The 23,611-nt window shown below is 45.2% G+C and overlaps 1 protein-coding gene across 1 annotated transcript in view; it reads right to left on the minus strand.

Annotated features, from left to right (window-relative positions):
- LOC124712095 (UDP-glycosyltransferase UGT5-like) overlaps positions 1-23,611 on the minus strand; it is a 133,919-nt gene that overhangs the window by 25,302 nt on the left and 85,006 nt on the right. Inside the window, exon 3 of the mRNA XM_047242392.1 lies at positions 6,897-7,480. Within this exon, the coding sequence (XP_047098348.1) occupies positions 6,897-7,480 (584 nt within the window). The remainder of the gene's footprint in view (positions 1-6,896; positions 7,481-23,611) is intronic.

Raw genomic sequence — 23,611 nt, forward strand, 5'->3', positions numbered from 1 at the left:
TCCCCTAGAACTTAGAACTAGTTAAACCTAACTAACCTAAGGACATCACAAACAACCATGCCCGAGGCAGGATGCGAACCTGCGACCGTAGCGGTCTTGCGGGTCCAGACTGCAGCGCCTTTAACCTCACGGCCACTTCGGCCGGCTTTTAATCAGTAAATAAGAATTTTTTCCATGAAATGACGAGGCAGAATGAGGCTTAAAAACTTTTGGTAAACTTTAGGAAAGTATTTAATATAAAAGTTTTTAAATGAAAACAGTCTAGGGCCGCATGTAAGTTGATAAAATTTAAAATTTATTAATTAGGTGACAGGTTTCGGTCTTGGTGCTGTCATCTTCAGAAAATTAACACTTTGACGGCTAGAAAGTGTAGATGGCAGGAGCCCTCTATTTAGCGCCGGTAAACACTGTTCCTAGCCACACTCACTGAAGCCGTCATCATGGAGCTCTGAAGATGATAGCACCACAATCGAAACCGGTCACCTAATTGATAAATTTTAATTATTTACGTACGATCTTAGACTGTTTTTATTTTAAAACTTTTATTTTAATTTTGAAGGCCGTTTTACCAGGAACAATTATAAAATAAATAAATAAAAAATAAAATAAAATATTAATTATTGTATATGTGTGATAGTGATTGGTAGTAATTAATATTTGCTTATCTAGAACGTAGACGTTTAATTATTTGGTATCAGACGCTTGACAATTGCTATTTCGTAAATGCAACGTTATTCGTAGTTGACCGTGAAATGTAACTCAAATAATCGGACTTCGTATTTAAATCGTTTCCAAAGACAGCTGCGGTAGGTGCGGACTCAAAATCTCAATATTAGAATAATTTGCCAGCCATGTCAATACGTCGTACAGAGGTGACTGTCTACTAAACATAAAAAAGTTTACACAGTTAGTTAAATCAGATATATTCAACGAATAAGCCTATAGTTAAATAATTCAGCTTACTTTCATAAATATAGAATCTTTACAGAGTCGAATGCCTAGTAAGATTGCAACTCGCAGTGTTCTTATATGACATCAAATATGGCGGTGTGCCAGTTAATAAAATATACGTGCTTCCCGCACCAGCTATTGTACAAGACCTACTTCTTAATGAAACGAAAGAGTGTCGTAATTGTATTTTGTTTTATCAGCGGCATAGCGCTGCCGTTCTGTGCCATAGGCTTTATTTATTTGTCAGAGATTAATTATTTAATTAAGATTTCGCGTTTCCGAGGAAACTCACGCAGGGCATGCAAATGTGCCTTTATACAATGTCGCAAAAGATGCTTTTTTAGTCTTTAGAAAACTTGAAGTCAATAAATGAGTCTTCGTTTTCTCGGCAGTCACGGTAAAAGCTAGCACGTGTTACATAAAGAGTGGATCCAATAGGAGGGGAAGGGGCAAGGGAGGGGGCAGTATGGAGAGGGTATTGGAGTCTTAACCCCCTCCAAAAAAGCAAAACCATTGTCCAAATTACCGGAGTAACGGACTTACTATGATTGTAATAAAACTTTAATATTTTATTGTTTTTATTATTAAAATTGAACATACCTGTGGAACATTAAATTTGGTGGTAACAGCAAATTATATTCTGGGAAGAGGGAGGGGACCATGGAGGGGAGGGGGAGGGGAGGAACTGTGAATCCCCGCTCGTCGCAGAACCGTCCCCTGTACACGCGGACAGATGCCTTTTTTTTTTCTCAGTCATGTTCAATGCATCAAAGTGGATGCCTTTTTTTTTTTTTCAAAATAACTAATTTGTGTTTCTGCGTGGCAGTCTGGTGGTAGTAGATAGACAGAATACAATTTTTAAGTGCTCACTCTGATGTACCATGAGGGGATCCTAGTTTTTGTTGGTACGCTCAAGAGTCCGTATGGGTTTCGTATGACTTGTAAAACAAAAAAAAAGGAAGTTTTCGTATAACTTTATGTGAGTCTACCTAAGCGGCAAAGTGGTACGGCAGCCTTTCGATAGTTATCGTCTATCCGTGCATCGACGTACATCATTGATTCGATGTAGATATGATTGGCTTCCCAGATCCAGGGCCGCCCGCAGTGGCCGAGCGGTTCTAGGCGCTACAGTCTGGAACCGCGGGACCGCTACGGTCGCAGGTTCGAATCCTGCCTCAGGCATGGATGTGTGAGATATCCTTAGGTTAGTTAGGTTTAAGTAGTTCTAAGTTCTAGGGACTGATGACCTCAGAAGTTAAGTCCCATAGTGCTCAGAGCCATTTGAACCCAAATCCAGCTCCTCATTTCTGCACATCTGGGTTTTGCTAAAAGAAAATTTATTTTCGTCCTCTGAAAAAAAGCTATCTAAAATACCGTAATTTTCAAGAGGGACAGAATTCTGTTTAATAAACGTTAAGTGGCCACAGTAAGTTTTCGGACCAAAGATTACACTGATAGTCACGAGGAGGAGTACTGAGATAGACTCTCTGGACGGCGTCAGGCGTGAGCAGAGGTAGCCATCTTACTTACGCGAAGGCAGATTGTGTGAGAGATGACTATTATGCAAGAGCCTATTGTAACTGACTGAGTTGTTGAAGATGATTTGGCAATAAATGGGCAGAGGTTTCTGGGACCAGTCTGATGCCAGATTTGGAAGAGGAAGAGGCGACAACGGAATATAGAAGGTAAATCGCAGGCTGCCTTAATAATTGTATAAAATGGCCTCCCTTTTTGAGACACACAATACTTCAGTACATTCACTCCTTTGTGAAATGAACTTAAGACGGAGTGTATTCATATTCGTGAATGTTGCTGCTTGTAATTTTTTTCTTATTAATTTCTTGTCACTTAAAAAGTACCATGAATTAAAAGTATTATTGTACAAATTAAGTGTTTGAGGTGCATGAACATCTATGTTTACTACATAATATTTTTATATGTAACCTATTGCCCCACAACGTGGTTGCTTTTCATGTGAAAATGAGCTACACGAAACTGATTATCAGTAATCTTCGTATACGATTTTTTGTGTTATTGTGACACTGATTTAAAATTGAATGTCATTACTGGTGGTAACTGATTTATTGTGCCCGTAGTCAGCCTTTCGATCCGTATGTGGATGACTCGATACCTGTAAAATGTGTGGTATTTTACAAATCCTGCATATTAGATAAGTCCGGTTATTAAATTTCTTTCACGTAGTAAACATTTACTAGGACGCAATAGAAATGTCTATTTTTGTTTTTTCATGGCGGTTCAGACATGTCACAAAACTAAATCAGTTATAATCTGACCCCGTCGGAGGTTCGTGTCCTCCTTCGGGCATAAGTGTGTGTGTTGTCCTTAGCGTAAGTTAAAGACAGATTAAGTAGTGTGTAACCCTAGGGACAGATGACCTCAGCAGTTTGGTGCCATAGGAACTTACCACCAATTTCCTAAAATTATAATTTGATGGTGGACTGTGTATTCCGAAATCGACCGTTTATGTTGCATTAATAATCAGCACCAACAAAAGGGCATCTTTAGAATTACTATAATCTTACACATAATTGCAGCTGCTGTGCCTCTGAAATGCCACCGCCAACAACGACAAAGAAATTTAAAAAAATATTATAGTTATTATAGCACGCTTAGAGGCATTTAAGCAGTCATCCGTTCCATGCTCCATATACGAATGAAACGGGAAGAAACTCTGGTACGTCGCATAACAGGGAGTGTGGCCACGGTGGTCTGCCGGGTAGAGTACTAGGCTCTCGTTCTGGAGATCCTGGGTTAAATCCTGGAATATCATCATCACCAGTCTTATGCCCTAGGGCACGTCTTCACATGTAGTCCTGTCATTTGATACCCTATTCGTTTTCTCATAGTTGTTTTATATCCTTATACTATCCACCGTCTGGTCTCTTCTGTATCTTTTCTTTTTATTTCTTTCACCATTACTTCCATAGCACCCATCAGTAAACAATCTCTCCTCATCCAATGCCTAAGCTAATCACATTTCATCTTCCTGATTACGTTTAAAATTTCTCTCTCTTTCCACACTTTTCTCAACACCTCCTTATTTCTCACTTTATCTATCCACTTTATCATTTTCATTCCCCACCAAATCTACATCTCATATGCATCTGTTCTCCTTTCTTCCTCTTTCCTCAGTGTCCATGTCCCAGCTCTGTATAATACCAAGTTGCGTAAGGAGCACTTCGCCAACCTCTTCCTCAAGTCGATGTCCATGCACATAGAAGCCCCCTCTTCTTATTAAAAGCCTTCAGGCAATAGCTACACTCGTTTTCACATCCTCATTGCATCTTATGTCTTCCGTAATTATGCTTCCGAGGTGTCTAAGAGCACTAACTTGTATTGTATCTTCCTATAGCGAGGTGGCGCAGTGGTTAGCACACTGGACTCTCATTCGGGAGGACAACTGTGCAAACTCATGTCTGGCCATCGAGATTTAGGTTTTCCATGATTTCCCTAAATCGCTTCGGACAAATGCCGGGATGGTTCCTTTGAAAGGGCACGGCCGATTTCCTTCTCCATCCTTCCCTAATCCGAGCTTGTGCTCCGTCTCTAATGACCTCGTTGTCGCTGGCCGGAGTGGCCGTGCGGTTCTAGGCGCTACAGTCTGGAACCGAGCGACCGCTACGGTCGCAGGTTCGAATCCTGCCTCGGGCATGGATGTGTGTGATGCCCCTAGGTTAGTTAGGTTTAGTTAGTTCTTAGTCCTAGGTGACTGATAACCTTAGAAGTTAAGTCCCATAGTGCTCAGAGCCATTTGAACCAACCTCGTTGTCGACGGGACGTTAAAAGCTGATCTCCTCCTCCTCATCCTATCTTCCTATCCTATCTTATAGCCGTTCTTACTTTTTCTTTCACTTATCACCATACATTTGGTCTTTTTCTTATTAATTCTCACTCCGAATTCCACACAGGTTCCATTTAATTCTTTTAACATTCCAATCATAATTCTTCCGTTCTCTGCCAGTAACACAACATCATCCCCAAGTCGAATACATTCTGTCCTCCTGTCTAGATAGAGGTGGGGATCTTTTCCCAATCCAGTTCCTCCAGGTCCACCCGGCCTGCTATCAAACAAGTACTGGCGATCTCTTCCTGTGGTCAAAGGCGATCGAGGCAATGGCAACTCCTAGTCTCACTGTGAAAAAACGCTCTATTGTACATACAGTACCCCAGTCTCGGACTTGCGCCACGGACATAACAGGAAGTACTTCGACCATAAACTTCACAGCTGTTGGAAAAATATTGATTTAGACTACTGGCCATTAATATTTCTAAACCAAGAATAAATGCAGATGATAAACGGGTATTCTTCTGGTAAACCTTGCGGGATGTAGGGTCGTGGTCCATGAAACTCTTCAGCTCCTAACGTTTCTTGCCGGCAAGACTCACCGGAGGAGAAACACCCCTCTGAAGATGTCCAGCGAAGCACTGGACGAAACGTTAGGAGCTGAAGAGTTTCATGGACCACGACCCTACATCCCGCAAGGTTTACCAGAAGATATGTCATCCGGTCGTCAAAGCCTTCATACTATAAACGGTTATTCATTGGACAAATATATTATACTAGAACTGGCATTTGATTACATTTTCACGCAATTTGGGTGCATAGATCCTGAGAAATCAGTACCCAGAACAACCATCTCTGGCCGTAATGACGGCCTTGATACGCCTGGGCATTGAGTCAAACAGAGCTTGGATGGCGTGTACAGGTACAGCTGCCCATGCAGCTTTAATACGATACCGCAGTTCATGAACAGTAGTGACTGGCGCATTGTGACGAGCCAGTTGCTCCGCCACCATTGACCAGACGTTTTCAGTTGGTGAGAGATCTGGAGATTGTGCTGGCCACGGCAGCAGTCGTACATTTCCTGTATGCAGAAAGGCCCGCACAGGACCTGCAACATGCGGTCGTGCATTATCCTGCTGAAATGTAGGGTTCCGCAGGGATCGAATGAAGGGTAGACCCACGGGTCGTAACACATCTGAAATGTAACGTACACTGTTTAAAGTGCCGTCAATGCGAACAAGAGCTGACCCAGACGTGTAACCAATGGCTCCCCATACCATCACGCTGGGTGATACGCCAGTATGGCAATGACGAATACACGCTTCCAATGTGCGTTCACCGCGACGTCGCCAAACACGGATGCGACCATCCTGATGCTGTACACAGAACCTGGATTCATCCGAAAAAATGACGTTTTGCCATTCGTCCACCCAGGTTCGTCGTTGAGTACACCATCGCAGGCGCTCCTGTCTGTGATGCAGCGTCAAGGGTAACCGCAGCCAGGGTCACCGAGCTGATAGTCCATGCTGCTGCAAACGTCGTCGAACTGTTCGTGCAATGGTTGTTGTCTTGCAAACGTCCCCATCTGTTGACTCAGAGATCGAGACGTGGCTGCACGATCCGTTACAGCCATGCGGATAAGATGCCTGTCATCTCGACTGCTAGTGATACGAGGCCGTTGGGATCCAGCACGGCGTTACTTATTACCCTCCTGAACCCACCGATTCCATATTCTGCTAACAGTCTTTGGATCTCGACCAACGCGAGCAGCAATGTCGCGATACGATAAACCGCAATCGCGATAGGCTACAATACGACCTTTATTAAAGTCGAAAACGTGATGGTACGCATTTCTCCTCCTTGCACGAGGCATCACAACAATGTTTCACCAGGCAACGCCGGTCAACTGCTGTTTGTGTATGAGAAATCAGTTGGAAACTTTCCTCATGTCAGCACGTTGTAGGTGTCGTCACCGGCGCCAACCTTGTGTGAATGCTCTGAAAAGCATATCACAGCATCTTTTTCCTGTCGGACAAATTTCGCGTCTGTAGCACGTCATCTTCGTGGTGTAGCATTTTTAATGGCCAGTAGTGCAGAAATAGATTAAATCAGCAAACTTTGCCAGAGGTCGCATACTTACATCCGGTAGCTTTTTCGGCGGCTTGATGTGCATCCCCCCGACTTCTATCAAGTTGGGAACGAGTGGTCGCGGGTAGTAGAAGCTGACGTGGCTGTTGACCAGCAGCAGAGACATGTTGCGCTGGATTTGCGACAAGGGCGGCATGCTGGCGTCGCCGAAGCGCTCCCGGACGATGGCGTCTAGCTGCGGCAGGTAGCTGAGCTCGCGGACCAGTCTGAAGTACGTCCCGAAGAAGGCGTTGTAGAGGCGTTCGGGCAGGCTCATGCGGCTGGTGAACTTGAGGAAGGGCTCGGGCAGGTAGCTGTGCGGGTAGGGGTTGCCCACCGCGTCGCCCATCCAGCTGGCGCCGCCGCCCAGGGCGCACGCCCCCACCGTCGGCACCCGGAACTTGTGCGCCAGCGCGAACAGGCAGTCGTTGAAGAACACCTCGATCAGCAGCAGGTCGTACCTGCGGTCCTTCGACGCCACCAGCTTCCGCATGTCCTCCTCCTCCAGGGCCCTCCTACACCAACCCCTCCCGTGCGCCATCAGGAACTTCACCTCCTGCATTGCTCCCGACGTTCCGAGGTCAAATAAGTTTGGACCTGAGAAAAGAAAACTCAGCAACAACTGCATGTCGATATTATACAGGGCGATTCAAAAACAAAGAATCTATTTTAATTCTTTATTGAAGGCGAGCTATGAAAGGTAGTAACTGTAGTGTTGGCAGATGTGCCAACACCGTGTTACTAGAGGAGGCCGAAATGCACGCGTTTTACCTCACGCAGGCTGGCGTGAGGAGGGAAGAACTATACTGACGTGAGGTCTGAAACATGACAAGGAATTAGAATTCAGAAAGTGGACATAATTAGTTTGATATTTTACTTTAATCCATTAATGATGAACGTCGCTCTTGACGGTACATGATTCACAATATTATCTGTTCAGAAGACATATAGTAACTGAATATGGCTCCTTGCTAGGCCGTACCAAATGACGTAACTGAAGGCTATGCTAAACTGTCGCCTCGGCAAATGAGAGCGTATGTAGACAGTGAACCATCGCTATCAAAGTCGGCTTTACAAATGGGGCGAGTGCTAGGAAGTCTCTCTAGACCTGCTGTGTGGCGGCGCTCGGTCTACATCACTGATAGTGGCGACACGCGGGTCCGACGTATACTAGCGGACCGCGGCCAATTTAAAGGCCATCACCTAGCAAGTGTGGTGTCTGGCGGTGACACCACAGTAACAATAGACAATCTGAGTAGCCGTCTTAGATTGTTTGCAGATGATGCTGTCATTTACCGTCTTGTAAAGTCATCTGATGATCGAAACGACTTGCAAAATGATTTAAATAAGATATCTGTATGGTGCGAAAAGTGGCAATTGCCCCTGAATAAAGAAAAGTGCGAAGTTATTCACACGATTACTAAAAGAAATCAGCTAAATTTCGATTACGCAATAAGTCACACAAATCTGAGGGCTGTAAATGCAACTAGATAATTAGGGATTACAATTACAAATAATCTAAATTGGAACGATCACATAGATAATATTGTGGATAGAGCAAACCAAAGACTGCGATTCATTGGCAGAACACTTAGAAGGTGTAACAGGTCTACCAAAGAGACAGCTTACACTACGCTTGTCCGCCCTCTTCTGGAGTACTGTTGTGCGGTGTGGGATCCGCATCAGGTGAGACTGACGGATGACATCGAAAAAGTACAAAGAAGGGCAGCTCGTTTTGTATTATCGCGAAATAGGGGAAATGGCTCTGAGCACTATGGGACTTAACATCTGTGGTCATCAGTCCCCTAGAACTTAGAACTACTTAAACCTAACTAACCTAAGGACATCACACACATCCATGCCCGAGGCAGGATTCGAACCTGCGATCGTAGCAGTCGCGCAGTTCCGGACTGAGCGCCGAGAACCGCGAGACCACCGCGGCCGGCGCGGAATAGGGGAGATAGTGTCACAGACATGATATGTGAATTGAAGTGGCAATCATTAAAACAAAGGCGTTTTTCGTTGCGACGGAATCTTCTCATGAAATATCAATCACCAGTTTTCTCCTCCGATTGCGAAAACATTCTGTTGGCACTCACCTACATAGGGAGAAATGATCATAACGATAAAATAAGAGAAATCAGGGCTCGCACGGAAAAATGTAAGTGCTCGTTTTTCCCGCGTGCCGTTCGAGAGTGGAACGGTAGAGAGACAGCTTGAAGGTCAGCGGAGTGTGCGCTAATATGAAACTTCCTGGCAGATTAAAACTGTGTCCCGGGCCGAGACTCGAACTCCGGACCTTTGCTTTTCGCGGGCAAGTGTTCCACCAACTGAGCTACCCAAGCACGACTCATGCCCCATCCTCACAGCTTTACTTCTGCCAGTATCTCGTCTCCTACCTTCCAAACTTTACAGAAGCTCTCCTGCGAAACTTGCAGAACTAGCACTCCTGAAAGAAAGGATATTGCGGATACATGGCTTAGCTACAGCCTGGGGGATGTTTTCAGAATGAGATTTTCACTCTGCAGCGGAGTGTGCGCTGATATGAAATTTCCTGGCAGATTAAAACTGTGTGCCGGACCGAGACTCGAACTCGAGACCTTTGCCTTTCGCGGGCAGGTGCTCTACCAACTGAGCTACCCAAGCACGACTCACGCCCCGTCCTCACAGCTTTACTCGCAGGAGAGCTTCTGTAAAGGTTAGAAGATAGGAGACGAGATGCTGGCAGAAGTAAAGCTGTGAGGACGGGGCGTGAGTCGTGCTTGGGTAGCTCAGTTGGTAGAGCACTTGCCCGCGAAAGGCAAAGGTCTCGAGTTCGAGTCTCGGTCCGGCACACAGTTTTAATCTGCCAGGAAGTTTCAGCATGAAGGTGGTTCATTGAACCCTCTGTCAGGCACTTTATTGTGACTAGCAGAGTAATCACGTACATGTAGATGTAGATGTAGATGTAGAAAAGCATTGCGCATGTCACTGAGGTTCAGAGTTTTACGTTGGCAGACACACTATACCATACGCTCAATAAGAGAACCATGATCTCGAAACGCATCGAAACGGTAGCCCATTTCATTCCACGAACCAATCGGCAGGTCCGTCTTCATTGAATCGACAGCTCCAACAATTCGATTTCTCAGCTCTTGAAGAGTAGCTGCCATAGGTGGGACAAAGATTCCATTTTTCAGGTAATCCCAGAGAAGAATATCGCAAGGTGTGAAATCTGGTGACCTGGGAGGCCAAAAGTAGTGACCAAGATCCTGTTGCCTACGTCTTCCAGTACATTGTTGTAGGGTGGTGTTGTTAGGATTTAAGGTGACTTCATTGGCTCCCTTTATGCTATCCCCTGAAACCTTTTCGTGCCGATTCTGAGCCGCAGTGTGTCCGAAATGTTATCCCAGCCGCCCAGAAGAAAACCGCGTGATTTCAGTGCTAGGCGTTCCGGCTCTGACCCCCATCACAGAGGCAACAAAAGAAAGGACGACATCTCGGTAAGAGGGACTGTGAGGACCTTCCCAGAGTATGACGCGCCCATGGTGACGTTGGGCAGAATTGTGATGAAATTTGGTGGTAATGTGATACCATTAACCCACCTTAAACGACACACGAACTTCTTGAGTTCTAGCCTTTCTTTCGCATGTGTCGGCACCTTGTTGTTTGATACGTCGTCGACCTCGAGCGACGTCACAAGGTGCCACGCTTTGTTCCGTGAGGGAGGAAGGCTGTAGGCACCTTGGAGCCAAATTTAAAACTTCTGCGTCGCAGTAGGAGACAGTCACGGGATCTCGAAAAGTGATCATATAATTCTGTTGTGCAGTGTAGACTCAGTTATTACTATACTAATATGTACAGAGCGGCCATAGAAATTCAGTAACACAAAAACAACTTTAACTGAGAAGAGGAAGGATTGGAATTAGGTTGTGAGCTTTAGTGTTAACTAAAGTAAACAGCGCAAAGTGTTCTCTACTACAACCTCCATAACATGCGTGGGAGCGACTCCACCATCTTAGACGGTGGTCAGATGACGTGACGTCGATATGTCTAAACATTTCGGCTTGCTGAGCTTCTTTAAGTGTGAAACTGCTATTTTACTACAGTTGTAATGGTACAGGAAGGTGTTATGGCTGACTTAAGCCGTGAGTGAACATAACTTCTAACATATTATTTACCAACGTGCACAAATTTTCAATTTACTGTAAAATCAGAATCTTCTTTAAAACAACTGTGAATCAACCAACAGAGTGGTAGAATAAAGACTAATAGTTCGTAGCAGAATAATTCTTGCTCAATTGAGGATGAATGCTAGAGCGATTAGAAAAATAATTAAAATCCAGCGTGAGAGAACAAGCCCAGACAGACAAAAGTGATAACAACACAACATTAACAATAAGAGAATTAGTTTACGCTAGACGAAGTCATAAAATAAAAAGTCTGGAAGGAATATACAAAATTGATAACAATGTCAATGAATAGAACCAGTGAGCTAAATAAAATCACGTTATACAAGAGGCAAAAAAATTCACGGGAAATTTGCTCTACTTCTTCGTGCCCACAGGCCCTGTCATATACAGAACTATAAAAAATTAGACTTGTCACTCATCACAGTTTACCCAAAAACAGTTTTATTATCCAGATACATAAGCATCACTGATGGCAAATACGAACTGGTACACTGAATACTGCTGTTACGCCAGCCTGAAGTAATTTTGTCCTTTGTACTCAGAACCAGGCGTGATGAGTATTTCACAAAATCACTTGACACAGTAATAACATGGCCAGCCTTGCACACAGTAATAGCCCACGTAGTACTACTGTCTGCTGTTTTCATGTAAATACACTCTAAGACAGGAAAAACAACGCACCACGAAAGAACTGTCCAAATACGACGGAATTTGGTAGATGTGATGTACATGCAGAGACAAAAAGAGAAATACAATTTGATAAAAATTAGATGATTTATTCAAGGGAAAGAGCTTCACAAACTGAGCAAGTCAATAACGTGTTGGTTCATCTCTCGCTTTTATGCGAGCAGTTATTCGGCTTGACATTGTGTGGTAGAGCTGTTGGATGTCCTCCTGAGGGATGCCATGGAGGAAATTCTGTCCAATTGGCGCTTTCAATCGTGTAAATCCTAGACAGTTGGACGGCCCTGCCCGTATTCCTCCAAACGTTTTCAGTTTGGACAGAGATCCAGCGACATTGCTGGCCAAGGTAGGATTTGGCAAGCTGGTCTTCGAGGCTCAGTTCGAAGCAGGATCGTTCAAAGAAGACAGTTATATTCCAGTCAATGATCTCCCAGGCCAAAGACCTGTCTGTAGACGTCTCAGGCAGCGCTTGAATGCCAACCTGATTATCGCATGCCATATGGCTCGAGAACCAGGAGTGATGATCTGGGGTGCCATTTCTTTTGATAGTAGCATCCCTTTGGTTGCCACCTGCAGCAGTCTTATAGCACATCGGTATGTCAACAATATCCTACGCCCCGTTTTGTTGTCCTTCATGGAAATCCAACCTGGGCTTACATTTCAGGAAGATAGTGCTCGCCCTCAAACGGGAAGAGTTTCTACTGCTTCTCTTCATGCTTGCCAAACCCTACCTATGCCAACAAGGTCCCTGATCTCTTCTCAATTGAAATCGTTTGGAGCATAATGCGCAGGGCCCTCCAACCACCTTGGATTATCGACTACGTAATGCGCCAGTTGGACATAATTTCGGGCTATATCCCTCAAGAGGATATCCAACAATTCTGTCAGTCAGTGCCAACCTGAATAACTGCTTGCCTGAGGGCCAGAGGTGGACCAACTCGTTCTACCTATGTGAGTAGTAGAGCAACAAGGACATCACCCTACTCTCCACTGATGCCAAATTTGTTCAAGATGGCGTATCCAAGATGGCGGCGATAGATATAGCAATGTTCCTATGATGTCACAGTGACAAGTTCAAATTATGGTGGGAAGATAGGTCAATTGGGCTACCTCCACTAACCTAAACCCTTCCCATTACCCCACCCCTCCCATAGCATCCCCTCCTACTCTCCCACTCCCACCCCCTCCCTTCCCCCAGAAAATGGCGCGAAATTCAAAGTCCATCAGGAGAATGCAACACACCACGACTACCTCCACTAACCTAAGAAAATGGCCGCAAAATAGGTTAATTGGGCTACTTCCACTAACCTAAGTCATCTAACCGCCACCTCTCCCTAGGAATTCGCGGTAAAATGACTCAGCCTGTGCTGGGTAGGATGCACATAACTCTAAAAAAACGCAATGTATCAGCAAACTGTTCAATGCGCGCTCGCACTCTGCAGGGCCAGCGGGACACAAGCCAGTGCTGTCACGTCGCTGCCGATGGCAGGTGAAACTCGCGCCTACCCTTAGAGTTCATTGAGTATTATACTGACGTCACATGTCTACTTAAACAAGCGTACAGTCACCCTCTGGACCAGACACATGCGTTCACCATCACTGGCGCGATCCCTCTCTCTACCTGTGGTCCAACGAAGACCTAATTGCCGAGCAACTCATCCTCGCAGACGCTGCAGAAATCTGTTCCATTGCTTCCCAGAATAGCACAGGCTGCATTGTTCCTAGTGTTCTTAATGGGACATGCGAGCCATGTCTAGCCAAGCATGCGTGCTTCCCTGCCCAGCATGGCTGACGCATCGCTACAAAATGTTCTCGCAGTGGCCAGGAGCTGTTTACGAAAATAGCCCAGATAACACCGATTGCGTTCTTCCCAATGGTTCTAACGAGACATCACGTGTTTGCTTCCTGAAATTACTGATACATTGCGTTTCTTACGTGCACTGGGAGTTTTGCACTACATTATTTTCGGGTGTTTAAGCGCTATAAGCGTGTTTAAACAGCGTTACACAGGCATTATTTTTTGACAATTTACGAAGTGTTTGCGTGTCTGTTGCATTATTTTGTGAACAGATCTGTAGGCTGTGCAATGCATGATTTAGACAGTTGACGATAAACAAGCTTGTCTGCAAAGCGTTTTACATGCATTATTTTGACAATGAAGGAGTTTTTGCGTCTCTGCACATTAGTGTACTGCATTAGTTCGGTAATTTACGAGTTGTTTGCGTGTCTGTATGCTGTGTATTGTGACCCCGAGCACATCAGGGTGAATGTTTTGTATCGGTGTAATAAATATACTATGTCAAATCCGTCCCTAAATAAATTACTCGAAGATAAATAAAGTACACTCCCCCCTTGCTCCAGTATCCCAGCACAGGCTGAGCCATTCTCCCGCCATTTTCCCCCTCCAGACCGCCATGCGATGAAAGTGCATGCTGGTGGCAGTACTGTGTACTAGATCAGTTGGACTCCAGACCTCTACATCTACATCTACATACATACTCCGCAATCCACCATACGGTGCGTGGCGGAGGGTAACTCATACCACAACTAGCATCTTCTCTCCCTGTTCCACTCCCAAACACAACGAGGGAAAAATGACTGCCTATATGTCTCTGTACGAGCCCTAATCTCTCTTATCTTATCTTTGTCGTCTTTCCGCGAAATATAAGTTGGCGGCAGTAAAATTGTACTGCAGTCAGCCTCAAATGCTGGTTCTCTAAATTTCCTCAGTAGCGATTCACGAAAAGAACGCCTCCTTTCCTCTAGACACTCCCACCTGAGTTCCTGAAGCATTTCCGTAACACTCGCGTGGTGATCAAACCTACCAGTAACAAATTTAGCAGCCCGCCTCTGAATTGCTTCTGTCCTCCCTCAATCCGACCTGATAAGGATCCAAAACTTTCGAGCAGTACTCAAGAATAGGTCTATTAATGTTTTATAAGTGGTCTCCTTTACAGATGAACCACATCTTCTCAAAACTCTACCAATCAACCGAAGACGACTATCCGCCTTCCCCACAACTGCCATTACATGCTTGTCCTACCTCATATCGCTCTGCAATGTTACACCCAAATATTTAATCGACGAGACTGTGTCAAGCGCTACACTGCTAATGGAGTATTGAAACATTACAGGATTCTTTTTCCTATTCATCTTCATTAATTTACATTTATCTATATTTAGAGTTAGCTGCCATTCTTTACACCAATCACAAATCCTATCCAAGTCATCTTGTATCCTCCTACAGTCACTCAACGACGACACCTTCCCGAACACCACAGTATCATCAGCAAACAGCCGCACATTGCTATCCACACTATCCAAAAGATCATTTATGCAGATAGAAAACAGCAGCGGACCTACCACACTTCCCTGGGGCATTCCAGATGATACCTTCACCTCCGATGAACACTCACCATCGAGGACAACGTACTGGGTTCTATTACTTAAGAAGTCTTCGAGCCACTCACATATTTGGGAACCAATCCCATATGCTCTTACCTTAGTTAGGAGTCTGCAGTGGGGCACCGAGTCAAACGCTTTCCGGAAGTCAAGGAATATGGCATCCGTCTGATACCCTTCATCCATAGTTCGCAAGATATCATGTGAAAAAAGGGCGAGTTGCGTTTCGCAGGAGCGATGCTTTTAAAGCCGTGCTGATGCATGGACAGCAACTTCTCTGTCTCAAGGAAATTCATTATATTCGAACTGAGAATATGTTCGACAATCCTGCAACAAACCGATGTTAAGGATATTGGTCTGTAATTTTGAGGATCCGTCCTTCTACCCTTCTTATATACAGGCGTCACCTACGCTTTTTCCAGTCGCTCGGGACTTTACGTTGGGCAAGAGATTCGCGATAAATGCAAGCTAAGTAAGGAGCCAATGCAGTAGAGTACTCTCTGTAAAACCGAATGGTATCCCATCAGGACCTGGCGATTTATTTATTTTCAACCCATTCAGCTGCTTCACAACCCCAGGGATGTCTGTCACTATGTCCTCCATACGGGAATCTGTACGAGACTCAAACGGCGGTATGTTTGTATGATCCTTCTGCGTGAAAGATTTCTCAAATGCTAAATTTAAAATTTCAGCTTGCGTTTTGCTGTCTGCCGTTGCCAGGCCAGACTGATTAGTGAGTGACTGGATGGAAGCCTTCGACCCGCTTACCGATTTTACGTAAGACCAGAATTTCCTTGGGTTTTCAGCAAGATCTTTTGCTAAGGTATGACGGTGGTAGTGATTGAATGCTTCGCGCATCGCTGTTTTTACAGCAGCACGAATCTCTGCTAACTTTTGCCTGTCCTCATTCTCTCGATCATTCTTGTACCACGAGTGCAACTGCCTTTGCTTCCTGAGCATTCTCCGAATTGCGCTGTTAAACCACAGTGGGTCTTTTCCGTCTGTAACCCACTTTTTCGGCACATACTTGTCCAATGCATGATTTACAATGTGTTTAAAATTTGCCCATAATTCTTCCACGTCCATCGTTCCGGAAGTAAATGAAGTTGATTCATTTACTAAGTGGGGTGCTGACAACTGCTTATCTGCTCTTTCTAGTATGAATACTCTCCTAGCCTTCTTGACCAACTTTTTAGCTTTCGTAAACATAGTCATAATGACAACATCATGATCACTAATCGCTGTCTCAATACTGACACCGTCGATGAGGCCTGGTCTGTTTGTGGCTACCAGATCTAAAATATTTCCATTACGCGTTGGCTCTCGATTTAGATTCTCAAGACAGTTTTCGGATAATGCGTTCAAAAGTAATACACATGACGGCTTGTCTGTACCACCTGTAATGAATCCATAGACATCCCAGTCTATACTAGGTAGGTTGAAGTCGCCTCCGACTAATATAGCATGATCCCGGTACTTCTGCGATACACAATGTAGACTCCCTTTGAATAATTCTAGAACTGTCGTGGTGGATTCTGGTGGCTGGTAATAACACCCCACAATTAACTTTATTTCCCCTAGCCCTGTTAAACGTGTCCAGATAACTTCACAATCACACTCTACTTTGACCTCAGTAGACACAATATTTTTGTCAACTGCAATGAAGACACCACCTCCTACAGTGTCTAATCTGTCTTTCCGATACACGTTCCAACCCTCACTAAATATTTCAGAACTTCCTATCTCAGGCTTCAGCCAGGTCTCAGTCCTAAGAATAATTTGCGCGCCACACACTTCCTGGAGGACAGCAAATTCAGGAACTTTATTCCAAACACTCTGAAAATTTACTGCTAATATCTTGATAGCTGAAGTGTCTTTACACTGAGTGCGTCCTGATTTCCCTGCCTGCACATCGACTGGTGAATGTTCATCAGGACACCTCGCACTACTGCCTAACCTAAAAAAAAAAACATGTGCACACCACAAATACTCTGCTACCCGAGTAGCTGCTTCCTTTGTGTAGTGCACCCCTGACCTATCTAGGGGCGTCCTATAATTCCCCACCCAATAGCGCAAGTCTAGAAATCTGCAGCCAAGACAATTACAGAGTCGTCGAAGCCTCTGGTTGAGACCCTCCACTTGGCCCCAAACCAAAGGACCCCGATCCACTCTGGGAACGATGCTGCAAATAGAGAGCTCTGCTTGCACCCCATGTGCGAGGCCAGCAGTCTTCACCAAATCCGCCAGCCACCTGTACGAACTGAGGATTGCCTCAGAACCCAAGTGACAGGCATCATTGGTGCCAACGTGAGCTACTACTTGCAGATGACTGCACCCCGTACGCTCGATAGCCACAGGCAAGGCCACCTCCACATCTTGGATGAGGCCCCCCGGCAGACAAACTGAGTGCACGTTGGATTTCTTTCCAGCCCTGTATGCAATTGACCTAAGGGGCTCCATCACCCACCTAACGTTGGAGCTCCCAATAACCAGCAAGCCTTTGTCCCCGTGTGCCTGCTCAGGCCCTGCTGAAGGAGCGGCCACCTGCCCACTGACAGGATGAGCAGGTAAGGCCAGCCGGCCAGCCTCCACATTGGCCCTCCGCCTCGAGTGACGTGAACGCGTTGCAGTCCGCCACTCACCCTGAGGTACGGGCAGCCCCAATGCGCCGGGTACACTAGAAGCTGCCTCGGCGGCTGAGTTAGCGGACGCAGTAACCGACACCTGAGGTGTCCCAAGAACCACACCAGACCCTCCGCCGTCGCTGCACCTCGAGGCAGCAGCAGCCTGAAGGCGGCTGACCATGGCTAACAGCACACTCAGCTGCTCGCGAACTGTGGCCAGTTCTTCCTGCCCCCCTCCCCCCCCCCCCCCACAGCACGCACACACAGTGAATATAGTGGAAGGAGCTACTGCCTCAAATTGTTTAAATTAAGACTGCCTGCAAAACAGCTCCTATCCAGCAGCCCAGCACAGGAGAGTCCTTTTACGCCATTTTCCCCCTCCAGACTGCCATCTTGGATTACGTCATGGGAGGGGCGACAGCGTTGGTGCACTAGGTCAGCTGGACTCTGGACCTCAGAGTTAACACACTTGATGGCGATACTGTTTCTAATTGTTTAAATAAAGACTGAAAACAGAGGCATATGTGCATCCTATCTAGCACAGGCTGAGTCATTTTACTGTCAATTCCTAGGAAGAGGTGGCACTTGGATGACTTAGGTTAGTGGAGGTATCCCAAGTAAGCTATTTTCCAGCCATTTTCTTAGGTTAGTGGAGGTAGTCGAGGTGTGTTGCATTGTCCTGATGGAATTTATGGAATTTGGACTTGCACTGTTTTCTGGGACAGGGAAGGGTGGGGAAGTTGGGGAGGGAGGGGTGGATAGGGGAGGGGGGAGAGGGTTAGGTTAGTGGAGGTAGCACAAGTAATGTATTTTCCGGCCATTTTGTTAGGTTAGTGGATGTAGTCATGGTGTGTTCCATTTTCCTGATGGGAATTTGGACTTCCTGCCATTTTATGGGGGAGGGAGGGGTGGATAGTGGAGGGGGAGGGGAGAGGGTTAGGTCAGTGGAGGTAGCCAAGTAATGTATTTTCAGGCCATTTTGTTAGTTTAGTGGAGGTAGCTATGGTGTGTTGCATTTTCCTGATGGGAATTTGGACATCCCGCCGTTTTCTGGGGGAAGAGAGGGTGGGGGGTTGGGGAGGGAGGGAGGGGTGGATAGGGGAGGGGGGAGGAGAGATGGTTAGGTTAGTGGAGGTAGGCCAATTGACCTATCTTCCCAACAAAATTTCAACTTCCCACCATGACATCATTGCAATGTTGCCATATCTATCGCCGCCATCTTGGATCCGCCATCTTGAATAAATTTGGCAACAATGGAGAGTGAGGTGACGTCCTTGTTGCTCTAATACTTACGTGATCTATGTGATTACTCGGCTCTCCACACTAAAGTGCCTGGCACAGGGTTTAATGAACCATCTTCAAGCTGTGTCTCTACCATTCCATTCTCGAACGACAAACAAGCAAAACGACCACTTAAATTTTTATGTGCGTGCCGGGATTTCTCTTATTTTATCATGATGATCATTTCTTCCTATGTAGGTGGGTGCCAACAGAATGTTTTCGCAATCGGAGTAGAAAACTGTTGATTGAAGTTTCATGAGAAGATCCCGTAGCAACAAAAAACGCCTGTGATTAATGATTGCCACTCCTATTCACGTATAATGTCTGTGGCACTATCTCCCCTATTTCGCGATAATAGAAAACGAGATGCCCTTCTTAGAACTTTTTCGATGTCATTCGTCAGTCACACACTGCACAGCAACACACCAGAATATAGCGGACAAGCGTGGTGTAAGCAGTCTCTTTAGTTGACCTGTAGCACCTTCTAAGTGTTCTCCAAATGAATCGCAGTCTTTGGTTTGCTCTATCCCAACATTTCGTATGTGATCATTCCAGTTTAGGTCGATTGTAATTCCTAAGTATTTAGTTGGATTTACAGCCTTCATATTTGTGTGACTTATCGTGTAATGTAAATTTAGCAGGTTTCTTTTAGTACTCATGTGAATAACTACACACGTTTCTTTATTCAGGGTCAACTGCGACTTTTCACAACATACAGATATCTTATCTAAATCATTTTGCAATTCGTTTTGGTCATTGGGTGACTTTACAAGACGGTAAATGCCAGCATCATCTGCAAACAATCTAAGAGGGCTACTCAGATTGTCTGCTACATCATTAATATACATCAGAAACAAAAGAGGGCCTATAATACTTCCTTGGGGAACCCCGGTTATTATTTTTGTTTTACTCGATGACTTTCCGTCTATTACTACGAACTGTGATCTTTCTGACATGAAATGACGAATCCAGTTGCACAACTTAGGCGATATACCGTAGACAGGCAGTTTGGTTACAAGTCGCTTGTGAGGAACGGTGTCGAAAGCCTAATGGAAATCTAAAAATGAGTAATCAATTTGACACCTGCTGTCGATAGCACTCATTTCTTCATGAGTATGAAGAGCTAGTTGTGTTTCACAAGAACTATATTTTCTGAATCCGTGCTGACTATATATCAATAGCCCACCCGGTTGGCTGTGCAGTCTAATGCTCTGCTTTCCGGTGGGAAGGAGCGCCTGGTCCCCGGCACGAATCCACCCGGTGCATTTGTGTTGAGGTCCGGTGAACTGGCCAGTCTGTGGATGGTTTTTAGGCGGTTTTCCATCTGCCTCGGCGAATGCAGATGGTTCCCCTTATTCCGCCTCAGTTACACTATGTCAGTGATTGCTGCGCAGACTAGTTCTCCATGTATGCGTACACCACCATTACTCTATCACGCAAACATATGAGTTACACTCTTCTGGTGTGAGACATTCCCTGGGGAGGGGGGGGGGGGGACACCGGGGGCCGAACCGCACAATAACCCTGGGTTCGGTGCGGGGCGGCGGAGGTGTGAAGTGGACTGCGGTAGTCGTCGTGGGGTTGTGGACTACTGCGGCTGTGGCGAGGACAGCGCCTCTCTGTCGTTTCTAGGTCCCCGGTTAACATACATACATACATACATACATACATATATCAATAAATCGTTTACTTCGAGATAATTCATTATGTTCGAAAACAGAATACGTTCCAAAACCCTACTGCAAATCGAGGTTAGTGGTATAGGCCTGTAATTCAGCGGATTACTCCTGTTTCCCTTTCTGGGTAATGCTGTGACTTTAGCAATTTTCCAGTCTTTAGGTAAGGATCTTTCTATGATCGAGCTATTGTATCAGCGTACTCTGAAAGGATTCTGACTGGTATACAATCTGGACTGGAGGCCTTGCCTTTATTAAGTGATTTATTCTGCTTTGCTACACCGAGAATATCTACTTCTATGATTCTTGATTGCAATTTAGGAATATTTACTTCGTCTTCTTTGGTGAAGGAGTTTCGGAAAACCGTGTTTAATAACTTTCTCCATTTGTGAAACAGTTTATCTGGAATAAATCGCCAAATTTTTTCTGGAATTGTAATCATTTGTTTGTCTGGACATGTACATCACATTTACCAATTTCTATCCCATTCACAGCTCAAGACACTTTCCCAGTTCGTGTTCTCAAGGAACTGCAAATACCAGAGCCCTCTGCAACAAAACGACACCCGACATGCCGTACTTCCACCCTCGAACAGCACATACGTATTGCCAGCTACCAACCAGCCACTGGCTGCTCAGGTACCTTCTGAAGTCCGTCCTGTTCGGCTGGTCCACAACATTCCATCGCAGCGGGGCTTCCCCGACACCTGCAGACGGCGCTGGAGCTCCGCCACTCGCGACAGCAATGCCCTCTCGTACAGGGCGGGGAAACTGCAGTAGCCTGGCTCCACCAGCCGAGCCTGGTAGAACTCGCTCTCATGTAATGACGCGGAATTTCAAGTCGGCGTGGACGTGTGACATCTCGTGACGGCACAGTAGCCTCTGAGGACGTCTGCAGTATTAGGAGATGAAACGTTAGGCAGAGAATTATACCTCGGACCACGGCCTAATCTCCGTAAAACAAAAACTGGCCAGGTGCGAGAAGCACTAGCGCTCGGGGGGATCCGCAGAACTTCAGTTATGGATACGGACAGTGAATCCATCTCGGGAATCGAGAATCTAGACGACTTTTCCTGTTATCAGCACTGATACTCGCAAGTTATCGGTCACGGTAATTCCAAGACTTTCGAGTATGTTTTCATTTTAAGTTTGAAGCTGAATAAGAAGTCACAAAAGAAATATTTTTTTCGTGCAATAGAATTACAAAATAACAATTTTACGGTTTTTTGTTACTCGTACTATGACTCTTTCTTCTTGCCAAATGACATGATACTTGGCAAATGGGATGTACACTTTGATTACTGAGTTTATGAGTATAAAAATACGTGACATAGATGTTCGCATCTTTTGATTGCATCGGTTTAGAACCTTACATTTATTACACCGCCAAGTAACTGTAGACCTTAATATGCGACATAAATTTCAAGGCGATAAGTCGTGTATGTGTGTGGTTTGGGGATTTTATGGGCGTCCAACGGTGATGTTATCAGCGTCCTAACAGTGATTAAAATAAACGAATGTGGATAAGAACGAAAACTGTCGTACACGTATGCACACGAAATGACCACATTTTCTCTATCAAACAGGCACTCCCACATGCACTAAAACCAATGAGGAGGCAAGATAGCTAATCAAGAAATTAAAACAGAGGGAAAACAAAACACAGAAGAGCTTAAAGAACAGTACAGGGAAATGTGACTGGCTGACCACTTACAAAAAACTTGGGTGAGCCAGCCACCCGGTTGACACATTAAAAACATCTCCCCAAAATCTTGTTAAAACATGGGACAATTCAGAAAACTTTGAAACGCGAACCACATTCGTTTGATCATTGCATAACATAGACTGCAGATCCGCCGGCAAATCCGCTGCAGTCCGCTGGTCAGCAAATAAAATGCAGTCCAATAAAATGTGGTGCACCGTGATCTGCACGCCACAAGCGCTACACATTGGAGGGTCCTCTCGCCGGAGTAAAAATCGATGCGTCATAGGGCTGTGGCCGATGCGAAGACGAGTAAGGAGGACCTCGTCCCGTCGACCTGGCTGGTAGGAAGGATGCCTCGGCCGAGTTGTGGGCTTGACGACACGGAGCTTGTTGTCGGTCACTTCTAGCCACTCATGTTCCCAGCGACACAGGACTTTATAGGACATGAGGACATTCAGGGGGATAGCACACTGAAAGACCTCCTTGGCTGCTCGATCAGCCCTTTTATTCGCCATAATTTCCATGTGCCCTGGTACCCAGCAGAAAGACACCTCCTTCCCCAGTCGCCATAGTTGGAAGAGGGAGCAACTCTACCCATTCGTGAGAAAAAGGGGTATTAAGAGACGGACAGATAGACAGTCGGACAACAAATGATAAAAAAATTTCCCTGTGATATAGTTAAAATTTAACAATTTTTAGGAATTTTTCCTTTAGCTTTACTGTGAAACCTTGGTTTTTGTTAAATTTCAAGATTCTAGTCCAATGGGAAGTACCTTATAGATTTTGATGAGTGAATTTGCGAGTGTAAAAATATGTGACATAAATGGCTGAACGTTTTGATTGCACTGACCTACAAACTTACGTATATTAGACCACCAATAGATCGTAGACCTTCGTATGTAACATAAATATCAACTTGGTACGTCTGCCCCTTCCTGAGAAAAAGGCAGTCGGACAGACAGGTGGACAACAAAGTGTTAAAATAAGGGTTCCGTGTTTACCGTTAGATGTACAGAAAACCAAAAAATCAGCAAGGATCCAAATACCAGTCGTGAAAGCGTACACCGCGTGATAGTACGTCGTGCCTGCCAGTTTTGTGAAGTTGCAAGTGCAGATCGGTTGATGAAGGAGATGGAGTCTTAACATCATCTGGAGGAAGACGTTAAGTATCGAGTTCTGCTTTTC

This window comes from Schistocerca piceifrons, chromosome 8 (assembly GCF_021461385.2).
Source record: "Schistocerca piceifrons isolate TAMUIC-IGC-003096 chromosome 8, iqSchPice1.1, whole genome shotgun sequence".
Lineage (NCBI taxonomy): Eukaryota > Metazoa > Arthropoda > Insecta > Orthoptera > Acrididae > Schistocerca > Schistocerca piceifrons.